At 38.0% G+C, this 16341-nt stretch overlaps 1 protein-coding gene across 4 annotated transcripts in view; it reads left to right on the top strand.

Annotated features, from left to right (window-relative positions):
• The window catches only part of GABRA3 (gamma-aminobutyric acid type A receptor subunit alpha3), a 192712-nt gene that overhangs the window by 57135 nt on the left and 119236 nt on the right, over positions 1–16341 (top strand). For all 4 annotated transcript variants that reach the window (XM_019711245.2, XM_019711246.2, XM_019711247.2 and 1 more), the window contains exon 2: positions 14871–15036. In XM_019711245.2, coding sequence (XP_019566804.2) covers positions 14871–15036 — 166 coding nt within the window. The remainder of the gene's footprint in view (positions 1–14870; positions 15037–16341) is intronic.

The raw sequence follows: 16341 nt of genomic DNA, 5'->3' as shown, positions 1-16341 counted from the left end.
CTGCTCCTGGACCAAGTAATTCCTTTTTGTATTGTAGCTTCTGCATCATAGATTGTGACTGTGTATGCAATTTCCACTATGTGATTCTTTTCCTTTGTACTGGTCTGTCTTCTCTTACATATCGGTGTTGGCTCATTTGCCATGTTAGTCTGAACATGCATATGGAATTTCTATTCATATATTGTGTTTTGGGTTGTACTATAGATTTCTGCTCATATGCTATGATTCTGTGAAAATGCTGTCATTGTCTACTTCTCAATTGAGAATGGAATCTTCTGTATCATGAATAACAGGCTACTAATTGTGACAGCATCTAATTTTCCTACCCTTCCATTATCCTGGATATTGGCTCATAATGCGGGATCATTGAAGTGTGCCTTGTGGTCAGATGTTCTGACCACCCTGGTGACAGCCCATGCACCACACATGTTTGATAATGGGCTCCGTGTCTACATATGCCACTGTGCTCGCTGTCTGTATCAGCAATATAAGTGAGAGTAAAATAGTTATTGTATGTGAAGTTCTTTCTTTCTGGCATATAAGTACCATATAAACTATCATCATCATCATCATCATCATCATCATCATCATCCTTGTCATTATTTTTATACTAGTACTATTTTCCTTTGTTCTCTATCATGAGTGACAGCGTATGTTTTGAGATTGTCTTGGTTTACATTCTAGTCAAATGCTTAAAGCACCAGTGGTATCTTTACAACACACGAATGTAGTCCAAACACGTGCCATGATGTCACCTATTGGATTATTGCCATCTGCTCCTGGGCCATGTCTTGTCATCTTATTTGATAATTTCTTAACTACTGTACCATGTGCATGTCAGTATCCTTCTGTGGTTTTCTTTACCCACCATTTCTAATTGCTACTATAACATACTTGTATGTACATCGCCGTGATTTTCTGATCTGCTCATATACCATGGATTTCTGCGCCTGACAAAATTGTGTCTATGGTTGTAATGAGATTGCCATTCTCCATGTTATAGAAATAAGGTTACGTAGCAAATTTATTTCATTTTGAACCCCCTTTTTATAGTTTCCCATCATTGCTGAGAGTTTCTGTATTATGTACTTTTGCCTCTGTATCCTTGCTCTCGGCATATATTTTGAAGTTATTTCATTGTACATTAGAAGCGCAAATACCGGTGATGTTTGTTCATACTTCATTGCTTTTGATCATATACTGTGTTGTTATCCTTTTCACTATTTCCATTTGCTTTTACCTCCAAATCATTGTTCCTGTATTATAGTTTTTTTTTTATCTCATACTATATCTATGTGAGTGAGCTCTTAATCATGTCTGCCTGCTCCTTTCACTTTTTGATCATTCACCATGCTTTTCTGTGCTTACTTTATATGACATATCACACTTTTCTTAGCATGAACCATTATAGTTTGATTCTGTACTGAGAATGCCATCTTCTGTATCTTGGACCATGCATTAGCTTATCATGTTGTTTTTCAGATTCTGCATGGGGTGTTGTTCCCTTCCATCACTGCTGTCTGCTCCTATACCCTCTACCTGTATCATGGCTAACAGCTCGTTGTGCCGTTGTCTGAGGGTGCATTGTAATCATATGGTATTCGTAGTCTCCTTTTGCATCACTGCCATCTGCTCTATTCCTTTGTATATCAATTACGGCCTGCTTGTGGGCCATGTAGATCTGCTCTTGAATCATTGCTACATAATGGCTGTCAGCTCATGTTGCAGGGCTTTCTAATTATGCATCTAATCAAAAGCTCAGACTCTAGGAGTGCCTCTTCATCATATGCTGTGGTCAATTGTGAATGTACCAGGGGATCTTCATTTGTATCAATTCCTTTAGCTCCTGGACCAAAGCCATTTTTTAGTAGTCTGCTGTGATGAAGCAATCACTTGAGCTAAAGCTGACCCCCAAAGCCAGGTTTTTAAATCTCACGCTGCATGACTTTATCATGTAACACAGCATTTGTGATTGCATCTGTACTTTGTCCGTTTATTCCTGCACTGTGTCTGCTTCTTCATGTTCCATAAGTTTCAGTTTATGTTCAGAGATTGTTTGGTATGCGTCCTGGTAAATTCTCCAAACCCATTGGTGGGTATTGATGTGCCTTTTTGATCTGTGCCTGGGTATTTCCTTTGCCACTATTACCCTCTACTTCTGGACCAAAGTCATTTCTTTCCATGCTTAGTGCGTGCGTGTTTAATTCATGCAATACCTATACTTCAGTAGGCAGATAATTAGTGTTACTTCCTTATGTCTTAAATTGTAGGAATGTACTTATTTACTGTGTGTATCTGTGCCTGAACCATGATTGTTTACACCAGCACTGAGAATGAAGTATTACAACCATTAGATAATTGGCACATGTACCATGATTACCTACTTTTTTATCACTATTTTGCTTCTCTTTCATGTCCACATGTCTACTGTTCTCATGCCTTTCAGCACAGGTTGCAGGGTTGGTTGTAGATTGTGATAAATTGCTCAAACTGAACTAGTTTGTGCACCGTGGGTGCTTGAGCATGTACCAGTGTATTCTTTCGCATTATTGCATGTGCTCCTGAAGCAAATTCATTTGTTTCAGTATTTTTTTAATCATATGCAACATCTGCCTGAATAATCACCGTTCTATAATTGTGTGCTCCAACACATTATGACGTGTCCCATGGTTGAATGACTTCATACTATTGGTGGTAATGCCATGGATTCTTTCCTTCACTGGGGCTGTCTATTATTTACCACTGCCACCTTACCATGCACCCTCTCTGAGTGATCCTGGAATATTGATGTCTTCTGATACATAATGGTTGTCAACTTATGCATGTGGGCATCTGCTCCTTTGTGGTCACTGCTATCTGAGCATGTGCAAGTCGATAATTCGTAGTTGGGTCCTGATTATCATGGCAGACCACTAATTCATGTGGTCCTATGGCTAAGCTCTGAGTAATACCTATTTATCCACTGTAGCAATTTCATTTAGACAATGCACTATGTACGATCAGGTGGGCACTCATACTGGTTATATGCTCCTGTACCATAGTTATTCTCTTTGAGCATTTCTGAGTTCCATTTCATTCTGTTTTTTGTTTTCAATGACAATTGACATTCAATATTATTTTATATTAGTTTCAGGTGAATAACATCGTGGTTAGACATTTATAAAATATATGCAGTGATCCCCCTGATTAGTCTAATACCCACCATCCCTGGCACTATTTTATAACTACCAATTTGTTCCATTCTCTGTTTTAACTGCTATTGTGACCGTTGGCAAGTCACTCAGTCTCCTTGGGTAAAAACTTATCCTTCTGGATTATATAGCCTGATTTCTGCACATATTGATATACCATGTGCATTTTTCCCATATAAAAAGTTTTAAAATGCAATATTAACCGGTTTAATATTCATATGTATCAATGACTGTTATTTATTTCACCATTTCCTTAATATACACGTTTGAAGTATTTTTTAAAATTTCACTACTTTAGTATTATATTGTGATAAACACCTTTGAACATGAATTGTTTTTTGCATCTCTGATTTTTTTCAGTCCTGTAGATTCCTAGAAGTAGAATTACAGAATCAGAACATTTTTTTGTGTGTGCAGGCTTTTTATTAATATTGCCAGATTGTTTTCAAGGAAGGTTGGGTAGATTTATGCTCTCATTAGCAGATATTACATATGGGATTTCTGTCTTGTCCTGTCTTCAATGAAATTGTTTAGCATCTTTTAAAAAGCTTTTGTTCATTTGATTGGTGAAGTGGTGCCTCATTGCTTTAATTGCATTTCTTGAATCAACCTAATGCGAAGGTTTTAAAGAAATGTATCAATGTAGTCAACATTCTGAAATTTTTAGCATTTAACTGTGCATAAGACTTATTTTCTGAATTTTAAAAATGAGATATTAATATAACATATATAGAAATATAATATAAAGATGTTTAAGAATAATTCTAGGGGGCAGCCAGTTGGCTCAGTTGGTTAGAGCGTGGTGCTCTTAACAACAAGGTGGCCGGTTTGAGCCCCACATGGGCCCCTGTGAGCTGCGCCCTCCACAACTAGACTAAAACAACTACTTGGAGCTGATGGGCCCTGGAAAAACACACTTAAATAAATAAACTTTTTAAAAAAGAATAATTCTAATATAATTATTATAAGTATCAAGTGTATCAAGTCGATACAACCACTATCCAAAATGTAGGCACCCCTGGTCCCATTTCTCATCTCAACCGTTTCTTTCCCCACTGGAAGTAATCACTATCCTGGATCTTACTTGTTTTTCTGTATAGCTTTATCATAGTAGGTATATCCAAGTGCAGTTTAGTTTAGCCTCTTTTTGAATTGTATATGAATAGAACAATACTATGTTCTTTTGTGCCTTACTTTGGTTGCTTAGCATTAGATTTGTGAGATGTATCCAAGTTGTTGCCTGTAATCGTACTTCATTCTATTTCGTTGTTGCATGGTATTCCATTGTGTGAATATACCATGATTTATCCATTTTATTTTAAGGTGGACACTAAGATTGTTTCCAGTTATTTTTTAGAACAGTTCTGCTATTAACATTCTTTTACATTTACAATTATCCTGTACGTGTTTGTACATATGTGTCTTTAAGGCTTTGATGCATCTCTGCCACAACTTAATTTTGTAACTCTGCTTTTCTTTTCCTTTTCCTTGCGTTATTACTTTTATTTTCTTGAATTACTTTGCTATTTTGTTTAATTATAAACACATTGGAAAATGTCAATTTATGAATTTATTCATCTGTCCACGTCTGGGTGTTTCCCCACAAAATAAAGTTTTGTTTTTTAGTTTTACTTTAATTTTCCTTGAGATGGTGCTTGAAAAGAATTAGTATTATGTGTTATTTAGAGAACAAATGTCAGTTTGTTTTGTAGTTATATTAATTATGATGTTTGGATTTGTCTTCATTTTTGTCAGCTTCATCTGTTGCTAACTGGATAATGTAGCTTAATGATTGCAAACTGAGTGGTGTGGTAATTTCCCTCAACAATCCAATTGATTTCATTTTTCTTTTATTTCTAAGTGTTTATTTATTCTGAAATAATGTATTGAAGGCAGGAAGTTTCATGAGTTGCTGCTAATACTAGGGATGGGGAAGAACAGTGTCTGTACCTATATATGCCCCAAAGAACAAAATACATTATACTGGGGAATGACTACATGCATTTTTGGCTAGTTCAGCCTCTAGGTTTCGAAGTTATGATATTTCTGTGACAGTAGTTTGTCTTTCTCTGACAGTCTTTGGATCTATATGTTCTGTATTAGAGGATGGAACATGTATACTCCAAGAATGTTTCTCTTAATCCATCCTTAACAACAACGTATATAATGAAATTTCTTTTAGAAATTGGATTTTACCTGTTTTTCATTACCTTTCACAAACTCACTTCCCCCACTGTTTCATTTTGCTACGTACCTCTTTTAATGAGAAATTGAGAGGAAATAGATCTTGACTTGTATTACCCTAAAGCCACTGATCCCCAAATTTTAGAGGTATCCATACAGAAGCCCACAAAGGAGATAGAGTGAAAATGGACAGAGGTGTGGTATAACTAGGATGGTAACATGGAATCCAAGGAATTTCGAAGGAGGAAGTTGTGGTCAGTGCTGTCAAAAAATGTGAAAAATCAAAGAGAAAGAAAGTAAGTTCAACCCAAAAGGTGCTTTAAAGTGTGGGTTATATTTTTAATACCAACATTATTGGTAATCACTGACATGGTAGTTTTCAGTGAAATGATCAGAGAAGAAGGCAGAATGTAGTTGATAAAAGACTGAATAGAAGGTGTGTTAAGTGGAGTTAGCAATTATAAATTGCTCATTTAAGAAGCTTGATTGACAAAGAGGAAAGGAGCATAGCAATAGAATTTTTTTTTTAAGATGGGAAAAACTTGGTTATGTTTATAGTTTAAGAGAAAGGAGTCATTAGAGAAGGAAAGATTTGAAATACAGGTAAGTAAAATAAATAAATAAATAGGGTGCAGGTAAGTATATAGTAGGACAGTCAATGGAGGGGAAAGGCATTGAGATCAGGAACTCAGGTTGAGGGAGTATCCTTAAAGGGGATAGATTAACCTCATTTTCTGCAATGTGCACATGCTACACTTCAGAAGAAAGTTAACAAAATGGTGTCTTTGATGTAAACCCCAATTTATTTAAGGCAAGAAGAAGGAAAAAGTTTTCTGTTAAGAGGTTGAGGACATCGGAGCATTTGTTTCCCATACAATGAAGGATTGAAAAGGCATGGGAGGGAGGATTAGAAGGGGGAAATAGTCTTGAGAATTTGTCTCTGAGAAAGAAAGGATGCCTACAGTAGCGTGGGCATGAACTCCAGAAAGCATTCGCTCTTTTTTTCAACATATATTTTATTGAGTAGCTACTATGTGCCAAGCACTGTTTTATGGCCTAGAAATAGAGATAAGGTCTCTGTACTAATGAAGCTTATATCTAGCGGGGGAAACAGAAAAATAAACAAATAAAGATGTAATGTAATTTGAGGTCGTGCTATATCCTATAAGAAAAATTGAATTGGGTAAGGGAATACAGAGAGATGAGGGAGGAGCATGATGTTTTAGATAAGAGTGAATAGGGAACGTTTCTCTGAAGTGCTGATGCAGGACTAGAATCCTAAATAAAGTGAAGGAGTGAGCCAAACTGATATAGGGGGGAAGACCATTTATGACAGAGAGAAAAGCAAGTGAAAGCCCCTAAGGCAGGAGCATGCTGGGTGTTTTCCAGGAATAGTAGGAAAAGCAGTTTAACTTGATATGAGTAGGGGAGAGGGAAAATAGAAAGAGGTAAGATCCAGAGGTAGCTAGTGATCAAATCAAGTAGATCCTTATTGGTCATGGCAAGTACTTTGGATCCAATGAAAATCCACTGGAAATTTTTGAGAACGGGGAGATATAATCTGATTTATATTTTTTAAAGCTCACTTTGGCTGTGGTACAGAGAATAGACTATCAGGGCAGGAGAGGAAGCAGAGAGATAATCTAGGAGGCCATTTGTCGCAGTCATGAAGGTGAGAGATGATGGTTTAGACCAGCCTGTGGGCATTAGAGGTGGTGAGAAGTGGTCAGAGTCCGCATCTGTTTTGAAGGCAACAGGATAAGCTGATAGTTTGGATTTAGGATGTCGAAGAGAGAAATCAAGGTGTATATGTGGATTGGATATAGATGGATTTGATGTGGGGTGTGTGAAAGGAATTCTTGGTCTAGTGTTCTTCTCTTTCTTTGCTGATTCACTTTTGGAGTGTTTTGTTCACTGCTGTACTCCTAGCACTTAAAACAGTGCCTGGTGCATGTGGTGAGTCATAATTTTGAACAAATGAATAATAAGAGTGGTTTCAGTGGAATAATAGGTGAAAATGCCCGATTAGTATAAGTGGTAAGAGAGAATGAGAAGTGAGGAAGTTGAGATAGTGATATCAAAAATTACTGAAATGAGTCACCATAACGGAAGCAGACAAATTGGGAAAGAGTTGGAGGGGAGTCCTGGGAAAGCTTTTTTTTTAATGATGGATGATATTACATCATTTTTTTTTTATGCTGCAGAGAATGAGCCAGTAGAGGGAAAAACTGACAAGTGTGGGAGAGATAAGAACATCATCAAAGTAAAATCCTTAAGCAGGAGACAGGGAATGGGATACAGAGCATATGTGTGTGTGTGGGGGGGTAGCATCAGATAGGAGCACACACAGTCCTGATAACAAAGGGAAAGGTAGATTATATGGCTCAGGTTCCGGTGGTTCGATATAATTGATATTAGGAAGATGAGGTCTTGAGATTGTTTTATTTTTCTTGGTTAAATAAGAAGCAGACCCATATGCTGAGAGTCTGCGAGAAGAGTTATTGGAGATGTAAGGAGAGAACAGAAAGTTAAAAAAAATAGTTGTTTCAAAAAGTAGGAGAGTAAATTTGTTTGGCAAATGTAAAAGGATCGTGAGAAATTTGAAGTATGTGGAGGAATATTTAAAGAGAGACCGGTCAGGCATAATTACGCATTTTTCTCTAGCTATATTTTGCTACTCATTTGCAGGCAAAGAGATGGATGTAAACAGTGTTTATGTTTTCCCAGGCAGTTACAACAGAGTAAGAGAGAGATCATGGATTTGTAATAACAAGATTTAGGACCATGAGTAACTGGATTAGGGTGGAGCTGAGGCTCATTGGAGGTCAAGGAATTGATCTGTAGCTTATAGTGACCAAGGATTACTTTATGTCAAGCATATGCTTAATGCTGTATATGAATTATGCCATTTAATTCTCATAACACTCTTATGTGGCAGTATTATTATTACCAGTATCGTCAGCATTTTGTAGATGAGAGTGTTGAGTCAAATCACTCACTGAATGTCAGATTCCTACGTGGTATATCAAGAATTGGAACTAACATGTTTCTAACTCTACACACAAAACCTTTAATAAAGGCAGTGCTTTTTGGATGGGAGGAATTAGATGGCCTCAAATAAAACTCTGCAGTCGAACTGAGGCAAAGAAGTGTTAGAACTGGCTTCTAATAGAAACATGTGCTGTATCACTGCCTTGTACGTAGTAGGTTCTCCAATGTTCATGATAAAATAAATTTGCATTTGGAGAGGATATAATAGCAGACTCATCTTGGTAGCAGGTGTTTAGCCAGGCATTTTATATATGTTCTATTATTTAATCCTTAGAATGCTTATGGGAGGAGTATTACCTGCATTTTACCTTGAAGAAGGGGTTCTTTAAATCCTAGCACGACTAGTATTTGGTAGTGCCGAGTAGTCTCTCGATTTGATGGGTTCCAAAGCCCATCCTACACCCTCTGTTATACTGTCTTACCTCATTTAAGGTTCTGACTTTTTCAAAATAACATTCATTTATTCATTAATTAACTGTCAAGTGCACCTTATTTATCAGATGCTCTTCTATGCATTGGGCGTATATCTGTGAATAAAACAAGCAAAATTCCTTGTCCCCATTGAGCTTATATTCTACTAGGGAAACCGACAATAATAAAAACATAAAATATATGTTAGAAGTGCAAAGGAGGAAAAATAGAGCAGACAACTGCATAGGAAGTATCCAGGATGTGCAGAAGGATTAAAATTTGATATAGGATGGTCAAGGAAGACCTCAGTGAGAAAGGTGATATTTGAATAAAAACCTGAAGTGAGAGAAGGAACAAACTATCTGGAAATTGGATGGAAGACCGTTCCAGGTAGAGGCAATAGCAGGAACCAAGGCCCTAGAGCTGGAGCATGCCTGGCATATCCAGTGAGCAGCAAGGAGGCCACAGTGGCGAAAGTGGAGTGAGTGAGAAGGGTAGTTGAGGATAAGGTGAGCCAGTTATTTGGGGATTAGATCATGTAGGTCCTTGTAGATCATAATAAAGCTTTTGAAATGGGAAGCAACTGGAGAGTTTTGCGTAGAGGAGACACATGGTTGACTTAACACTAAAAGTTCACTCTGCTGTATAGAAAACAGACTGTAGGGGAGCAAGGACAGAGGCAGCAAGACCAGTTAAAAGGCTTTTGCCATGATCTCAGCAAGAGATGAAGAGCTAGAGTCATAGCAGCAGAGGTGATGACCAGTGGTTTTATTCTGGATAGGTTTCCTTTTGAATGGAATTAGCAAGTGAGACTTGCTAATGGATGGATGTGAGGTAAGAGAGTAGAAAAGGAGTCAAGAATGACATGAGAGTTTTTACTCTGCGTAAATGGAAGGGTGGAATTATAATTACCTAAGATGGAAATGACTACAGAAGGACCAGGGCCGTGTGTGTGTGTGTGTGTGTGTGTGTGTGTGTGTGTGTGTGTGTGAACCTCAGATTTGAACATGTTAGGTTTAAGATGCTTCCCAGACAGCTAAGTGCAGATATGAGTTACAGGAGAGAACCGGGTTGGAGACATTAATTTGCAAGCCATCAGCCTACAGATGATATTTCCCTCTGGTTTGTTCCTTGTACTCTCTTTAGCTCTTGAGCAGAGTGAATTGGCTGAGTAACCATTTGCTGTTTTGGCTGTGCAATCACATATGAGGGTGGCTGGAACCTGTGTCATGACTGTGCGTTCATGTACCATAGGTAATCCATTCTAACACCAAGATTGTCTGAGCCTGCACAAGGGTTGTCTCCTCCTATTTCATAGCCAATCTGCTCGTACCACAGGCATCTGCTTTTGTGCCCATGGTTATCTGAATATGCTCTTTGTTTTTCTTAATGCCCCCATAGTCCTAATTGTAATCATAAATCCCCTTCTTTAATTTTTAATCAACTTTGTTTTGAGATATAGCTTACCTAAAAGGTCCCCACTTAAATGTACATCAAGTGAGTTTTGACAAGCATACACACCCATGTAAGCACCACCACAATCCATCTATAGAATAGTCCCATCATCTCAAAAAGTTCCCTAAAGCCCCTTTGCAGTCAGCCCTAATCCCTAGCGGAGGTAATGACTGACTGATAGATCTGCTTTCTGTTTCTGTAGGTTAGTTTTGCCTGTTCTCTTCCTTCCTATGAAAGGAATCACTCATTTTATACCTCTGTGCTTTGCTTCTTTTGCTCAAAATATTTCTCAGATTCACCTATGCTGTTACATGTATCAATAGTTCTTTCTTTTTTATTTCTGAATAGTATTCCATTTAACTGTACAATACAATTTGTTAAATAATTCACCTGTTAGTAGATATTTGCAGATATTTGGGTGGTTGTAAGCTCCTATTTCATTGGTGTTTATGTGCTATACTTATATGAACATACACCAGGTTGTCTATTTTTGCAGTATAGGCTGGCTTCTTTACACTAACTTTAAAACTAGTATTAGGTTTTACATTCTGCTCGTGCAGTGTAGTTGTTTGAATATTCCTGTCATTACATGGTGTGGTGTGTTTTTTTAATTAAACTTTATTGGGGTGACAATTGTTAGTGAAGTTACCTAAATTTCAGGTATACAATTCTGTATTACATCATCTATAAATCACATTGTTCATGGTGTTTTTTTGCTGTAATATTTAGTTTATTCACCAATGATGTGTGTCCTATGTTTGTTTCTTCCTGTGTTATAGATAGCTACCCACCATGGTCATCATTACTTGAAAGATATCAATTCTTCACTGTGGCCTCTGGCATCTTTACCTCTCTATTCCAGTGAAAATATTTTGAGCATGTCTGCTTAGTCTTGGACCATAGCCCTCTGTTCCTGTGTCATGGCAGCCTATTCCCCTAGCGTGTCTTCTGGCCATCTGCTACTCAACCATGTTGTTTAATTCCTGTATCATGGTTGCCATGATACACACATTGTATGTGGCCACATCATGGTAAGGATGGATATACCAAATACCTCTTCACAAGCATGGTGGTGTCAGTGTATATACCACCGCTGTCGCCAGCTACATGGATACTTTAGCATGTCTGAAGGCTCTGGGTTCAAGGGTCACGGTTTTCAGTTTATGAACTATTGTAACTTGAAAATTCACCAAGTTTGTCCTGAGAAGAATTTGGGGTTTCTTCTTACCTACAATCCTTGTCTGCACTTGTTTGGTCATCTGAGCATGAGCCATGCATGTATGTATGTTCATTTAATGCTAATATCTGCTAATGTGCTATATTTCTCTGTACATAGATGAGGGTTGGGTCCTATTTTGTAGAAATGTGCTGAGACTACCTGTTCCAGTGGCATGTTTTTTTTTTAATTACAAAATTGAATCATGGTAAAAAACAAGCAAACTACATAACAAATCTTAGTCATTTTAAGTAGTGTTAAATTTATTCATGTTGTTGTACAATAGTCCAGTGATGCTTTTGATGATGTACAGTGTCTTAATGGAGTGTGTACGAAGCACCTCTTCTCTTGTTCAGTGATTATCACGCTCATGTGCTATGGTTTTCTGGCGTTTACCATGGTCATATGGCTTTATACCATAAATGTCTTCACCTGTATTATAATAATGTCCACTGACAAAGTGGCATGGTAGTTGGAGGGCACATATTATGTCCATCCTCTTCTATGTGTGATAGCTTTCTCATACGTAATGGTTATTTGAACGCGTATCTTAGTCATGAGTTCATAGAACATTCTTGTCTTCTTATGCATCATTCTCTATATCATAGTTTTATTCTTCCAAATCATTGGTACTTGCTTCTGTTCATTGGCACCTATTCTTAGTGTGAAGGTTTACTGCTTGTGTATCATGATTATTTGAACATAACCCATACTTACATACCCGAACAACATAGTTGAACGCACACTGAGTCTCTTTGCTTATGCAACATGGCCATCTCCTATACCCAGGATCGTTGCTCATGCACTCGCACTCATGTTCTCTGAGCATCCATCGTGGTTCTGTCTTATAGTTCATGGATCGTTTCTCTGATTTGGACTTCATATCCTGTACCAAATCTCTTCGTTCCTGTAAGTCATTGTCAATCATGTATCATGATTATCTAATCATCAGTCTTTGTCATATGATCATACAACATACATCCAAAGGACTATGGATGTATGAGCATATATCCTGGTTACTGCCCATACTACAGATGTTTCTCATGCCCCAGAGATGCCTGCTCACGCACCATGTTTCCTTACTCATATGCTATGGTTTTCTGAACTGTTCTGTTTCTGTTCATTTCTGTAAAATGACCATCAACTCTCGCACAGCTTATGAATCATGAATGTCACAGCACAGATATTAGATTGACCATAAGAAATTGCTGTTTTGCAAAACAAAAATTGTTGCATATTGGTCCATGATTCTATATGTTACAACTTAATACTATGACTATTTATATTTATGCTCTGGACATTTCCTCAGATCAGAAGTCCATTTTCTCCAGTATCATGATTTTCTATGTCTATGTCATATTGTGTTGGGGGGTCTGTAGCTGGTGTATTAAGTTGAGAATATGCACAGGAGGCACAAGCCATCCATGTGGTATTGGAAGATAGTTCCCTCAGCATCCAAGCTCCCGCTTTAGGGAAATGAAAACCCTGGGTTGCTTTGACTGAAGGCACAGTTTCAATATACTCTCACAGAGGAAGTAAAGTCACAAAATTTATTACTTACAGATCCCAGAAAGGGGGTGGGGCAATGAGCTGAGGAAAAGGTGGTCCTCCATCCTAAGTGATGAGCAAGCAGAAGCTAGAGAACAAGGTAGCAAGCACCTGTTACTTACAAGGTGGTTGGGGCAGAAGTCACAACTTTTTGTGGGCTCAAATCTAAGTGGTTATTTTAAAAAGCACTCCGGTGAAAAGGGGGAGGGGATTAAGAAGTACAAATTGGCAGTTACAAAATAGGCACGGAGATGTAAGGTACAGCATAGAGAATATAATCAATGATATTGCAGCAACTATGTACAGTGCCAGGTGGGTACTAGACTAATCAGGGGATCACTGCATAAATTATATAAATGTCTAAGCACTGTGCTGTACATCATGTAAAATAATATTGAATATCAACTGTAACTGGAAAAAATAATTTAAATAAAAAAACATTTTGCATAAACTACAATAAAATACATACATACACACATACATGCATACATACATACGTGTTCTGGGAAAAGCAAAGCAGGAATTCGTGGTGGGAATCCTAAGCTAGGGTCCTTATCTAAATGTCCAGACTCTGGGTGTGAGCAGGGTTGTCAGAGTGTAAAATGCTGAGGGTACAATTCGCTGTTTTTTCCTCACACAGATTCTAGAAGATGATCTAACATAGAACCTGGTGGCTGCTTTTGAGGGGATGGGATCAATTTAGAAAGACTTTTGTTCTTCATATTCTCATCGACCAGAATAGCTCTCCAGCATGTACCTGTTTTACATATTACATTAGTCTCTTGCATAAACTTTCCTTGGAAAAAGTAGTTTCATATTCTTCCATTCCCTCTGAAAGTTAAACCACTGATATGACTGAAAAAGAGTGGTGTTGGGTCAGAGTTAGGTCTTCAAGTGGTCAGTGTCTCAAATTCAAAGAAGCCATAAGGTTTAGAGACAGCAAGCAAGTGCCACTTTACACTATTTTCTTAACCCCATGTGTTGGGTACACCTCCACCAGTCCAGAGGTCATAAAACAGCCTTGCATACAGGCAAGTGTAAATCACATGATTCTACCATCAGTATAAGTTACTGACCTCTTAACTTCTGTACTAAGGGTAGGCTTGGATTTCTTCTTTATGTTACGGCCCCTATATAGGGCTGGCTTTGCCCTCACACGTCTCTTTATGGGGAGACACTGCATTCCTGTTCGAGAGCCACGGTGTCTCATCATTCAGCATTTTTTCAATCCGATTGAGAGGAAACAGTCCATTTGCTCCACGCTATTTGATCTTTTGGAAAATTGCTTAACTGTATCATGGTGAGAATCAATCTTATATATGTTATAGAGAGACTCCAGGTCTCAATATTCTGGTATTTTCTAGTATCACAGTTAACTATGACAAAGGCATTTGTGATAGTAAAGATGAGACAGACCTGGGGAGAAATAAAATGAAGACATGAGAGATTATAAGAGTTTGGTGATTATAAGAGGTAACTGAGTCTGAGACAAGTTCTGTGACTCACCTAGTCATAGGAAGACAGGGAAAGAAATGAAACTGCAACCTCAGACTTATGATCACTGATTTAGAGCTCTTTATGCTACCTTCTCTCGGTCGGGCTCTGGTATATTCAAAGAGGGGTATGTTGGTAGTGAATTTTGGTGGCATTAACTGGTGCAAGGGGACTGTCACCTTAAGCATTTAATAACTGGATACTAGGGAAGTGAAATGGCTCTACTAGAGTTGAATAAAATCTTTAAAAAATTTCTCCTTCTCCCTTGCCTGCCTCCCACTCCTTTCCCTTTGCTCTTTCCCTGAACGTGTATCTCACAGGACTCACCAAGTTGGTGCCGAAGAAGATGATAGTCACACAAATGAGTCGATTCTACCTGACCAACCTTGGGCTTCTCTTCCTGATTAATATTCTCCCTGGAACAGCTGGCCAAGGGGAATCAAGACGACAAGAACCTGGGGATTTTGTGAAGCAGGATATCGGCGGGTAAGAACCCTTAACTCCTAGAACAAAGGAATACTGTCTTCTTAAAATACCTTTACTAACTTTTGAAGCATGACTTTGGTTTTACATTAAATGATTGTTCTTTAAAATTAAAAAAAGAAGAATGCTGTGATAAATTCTTGTCTTGGACCAAAACGTTTGATTTTTACCCCCAGGCGAACTAAAGTACTCTGGTCCCTGATACTCAGACATTGCATTGTATTATATTTGGAAAAAACATCATGAGCTCAGACTCTCAAGGGAGAAAGAGATCTCAAAGGTCTTGTTGGGCAACTCCATTGCGCATGTTTGAATTCCCTGGGTAACATCTTAAAAGCAGCCATTTGCTCTCAGTCTCTCTTAGATCTTCAACCTGTCCCTTTTCATGGGCTCTGTCCCATTAGCATTTCAATGTGATCAAGAATCTTCCACCTTCAATTTAAAAATCTTTCTTCTAGATAATGCCTTAAGTCTTTCTTCCACTTCACAGTCATACTTCTTGAAGAAGTGGGTTTTTTTTTATTGTCTCTGCTTACCTCTTGCTCTGGGCCACCACCTTAGCTGTCTGACTCCAACCCCATGACTCTAAGGCAGCTTCTGCAACCAAGATGGCTCTGTTGCTAAAATGGACACTTGTCTGTCCTTATGTAATTCAGTTTCTTTAGTAACATGTGACCACATTCAATATTGTGGGCTCTTTCCTCCCTCCTTAACTCTTTTTTAATATGAAATAAAATATCCACATATATGCATAAAAATAGAAATGTAAGTTTAAACATAATTCTTTGACTTCAGACACCACAAGGATTCTTTTTTTAAATTCCCTGTGCTGTACATCACATCCCCATGACCTATTTATTTTATAACTGAAAATTGGAACCTCTTATTCCCCTTCACCTTTGTTCCCCCTTTTAAAACATTTTCAATTATAATTGACATTCAATATTATTTTGTATTAGTTTCAAGGATTCTTAACCAAATGATTTGCTGAGAGAGTGTTCTTGGAGAAACTTGGAAGGAACTGAGGGAAGCGAGTTGTGGAGGGGAAGAAGTAAAGCAAACACGTAATTTCATTTGAAGTGTAGCCTCCATTTGACCCCACCAGGAGATATGTAACAGGAATGATACTAGAGATTTGGCCCACCTCCAGGAAAGGAGCTTGGGATATTGTAGCCTCATCTCAATCAGTAATTGCCTGAGGGCTGACTGGAGGAAGGTAGAACCTCGTAGGCCCCCTTCTGGCTATTGATACTACTCTAAAGTAATTAGGGGGTGTTTTCACTGGCCCAGTGAAAGAGATCTGCACTT

This window comes from Rhinolophus sinicus, chromosome X (assembly GCF_036562045.2).
Source record: "Rhinolophus sinicus isolate RSC01 chromosome X, ASM3656204v1, whole genome shotgun sequence".
NCBI lineage: Eukaryota > Metazoa > Chordata > Mammalia > Chiroptera > Rhinolophidae > Rhinolophus > Rhinolophus sinicus.
Note: the sequence above shows the minus strand (reverse complement) of the source record. Positions and strands in the feature narration are given on the sequence as shown.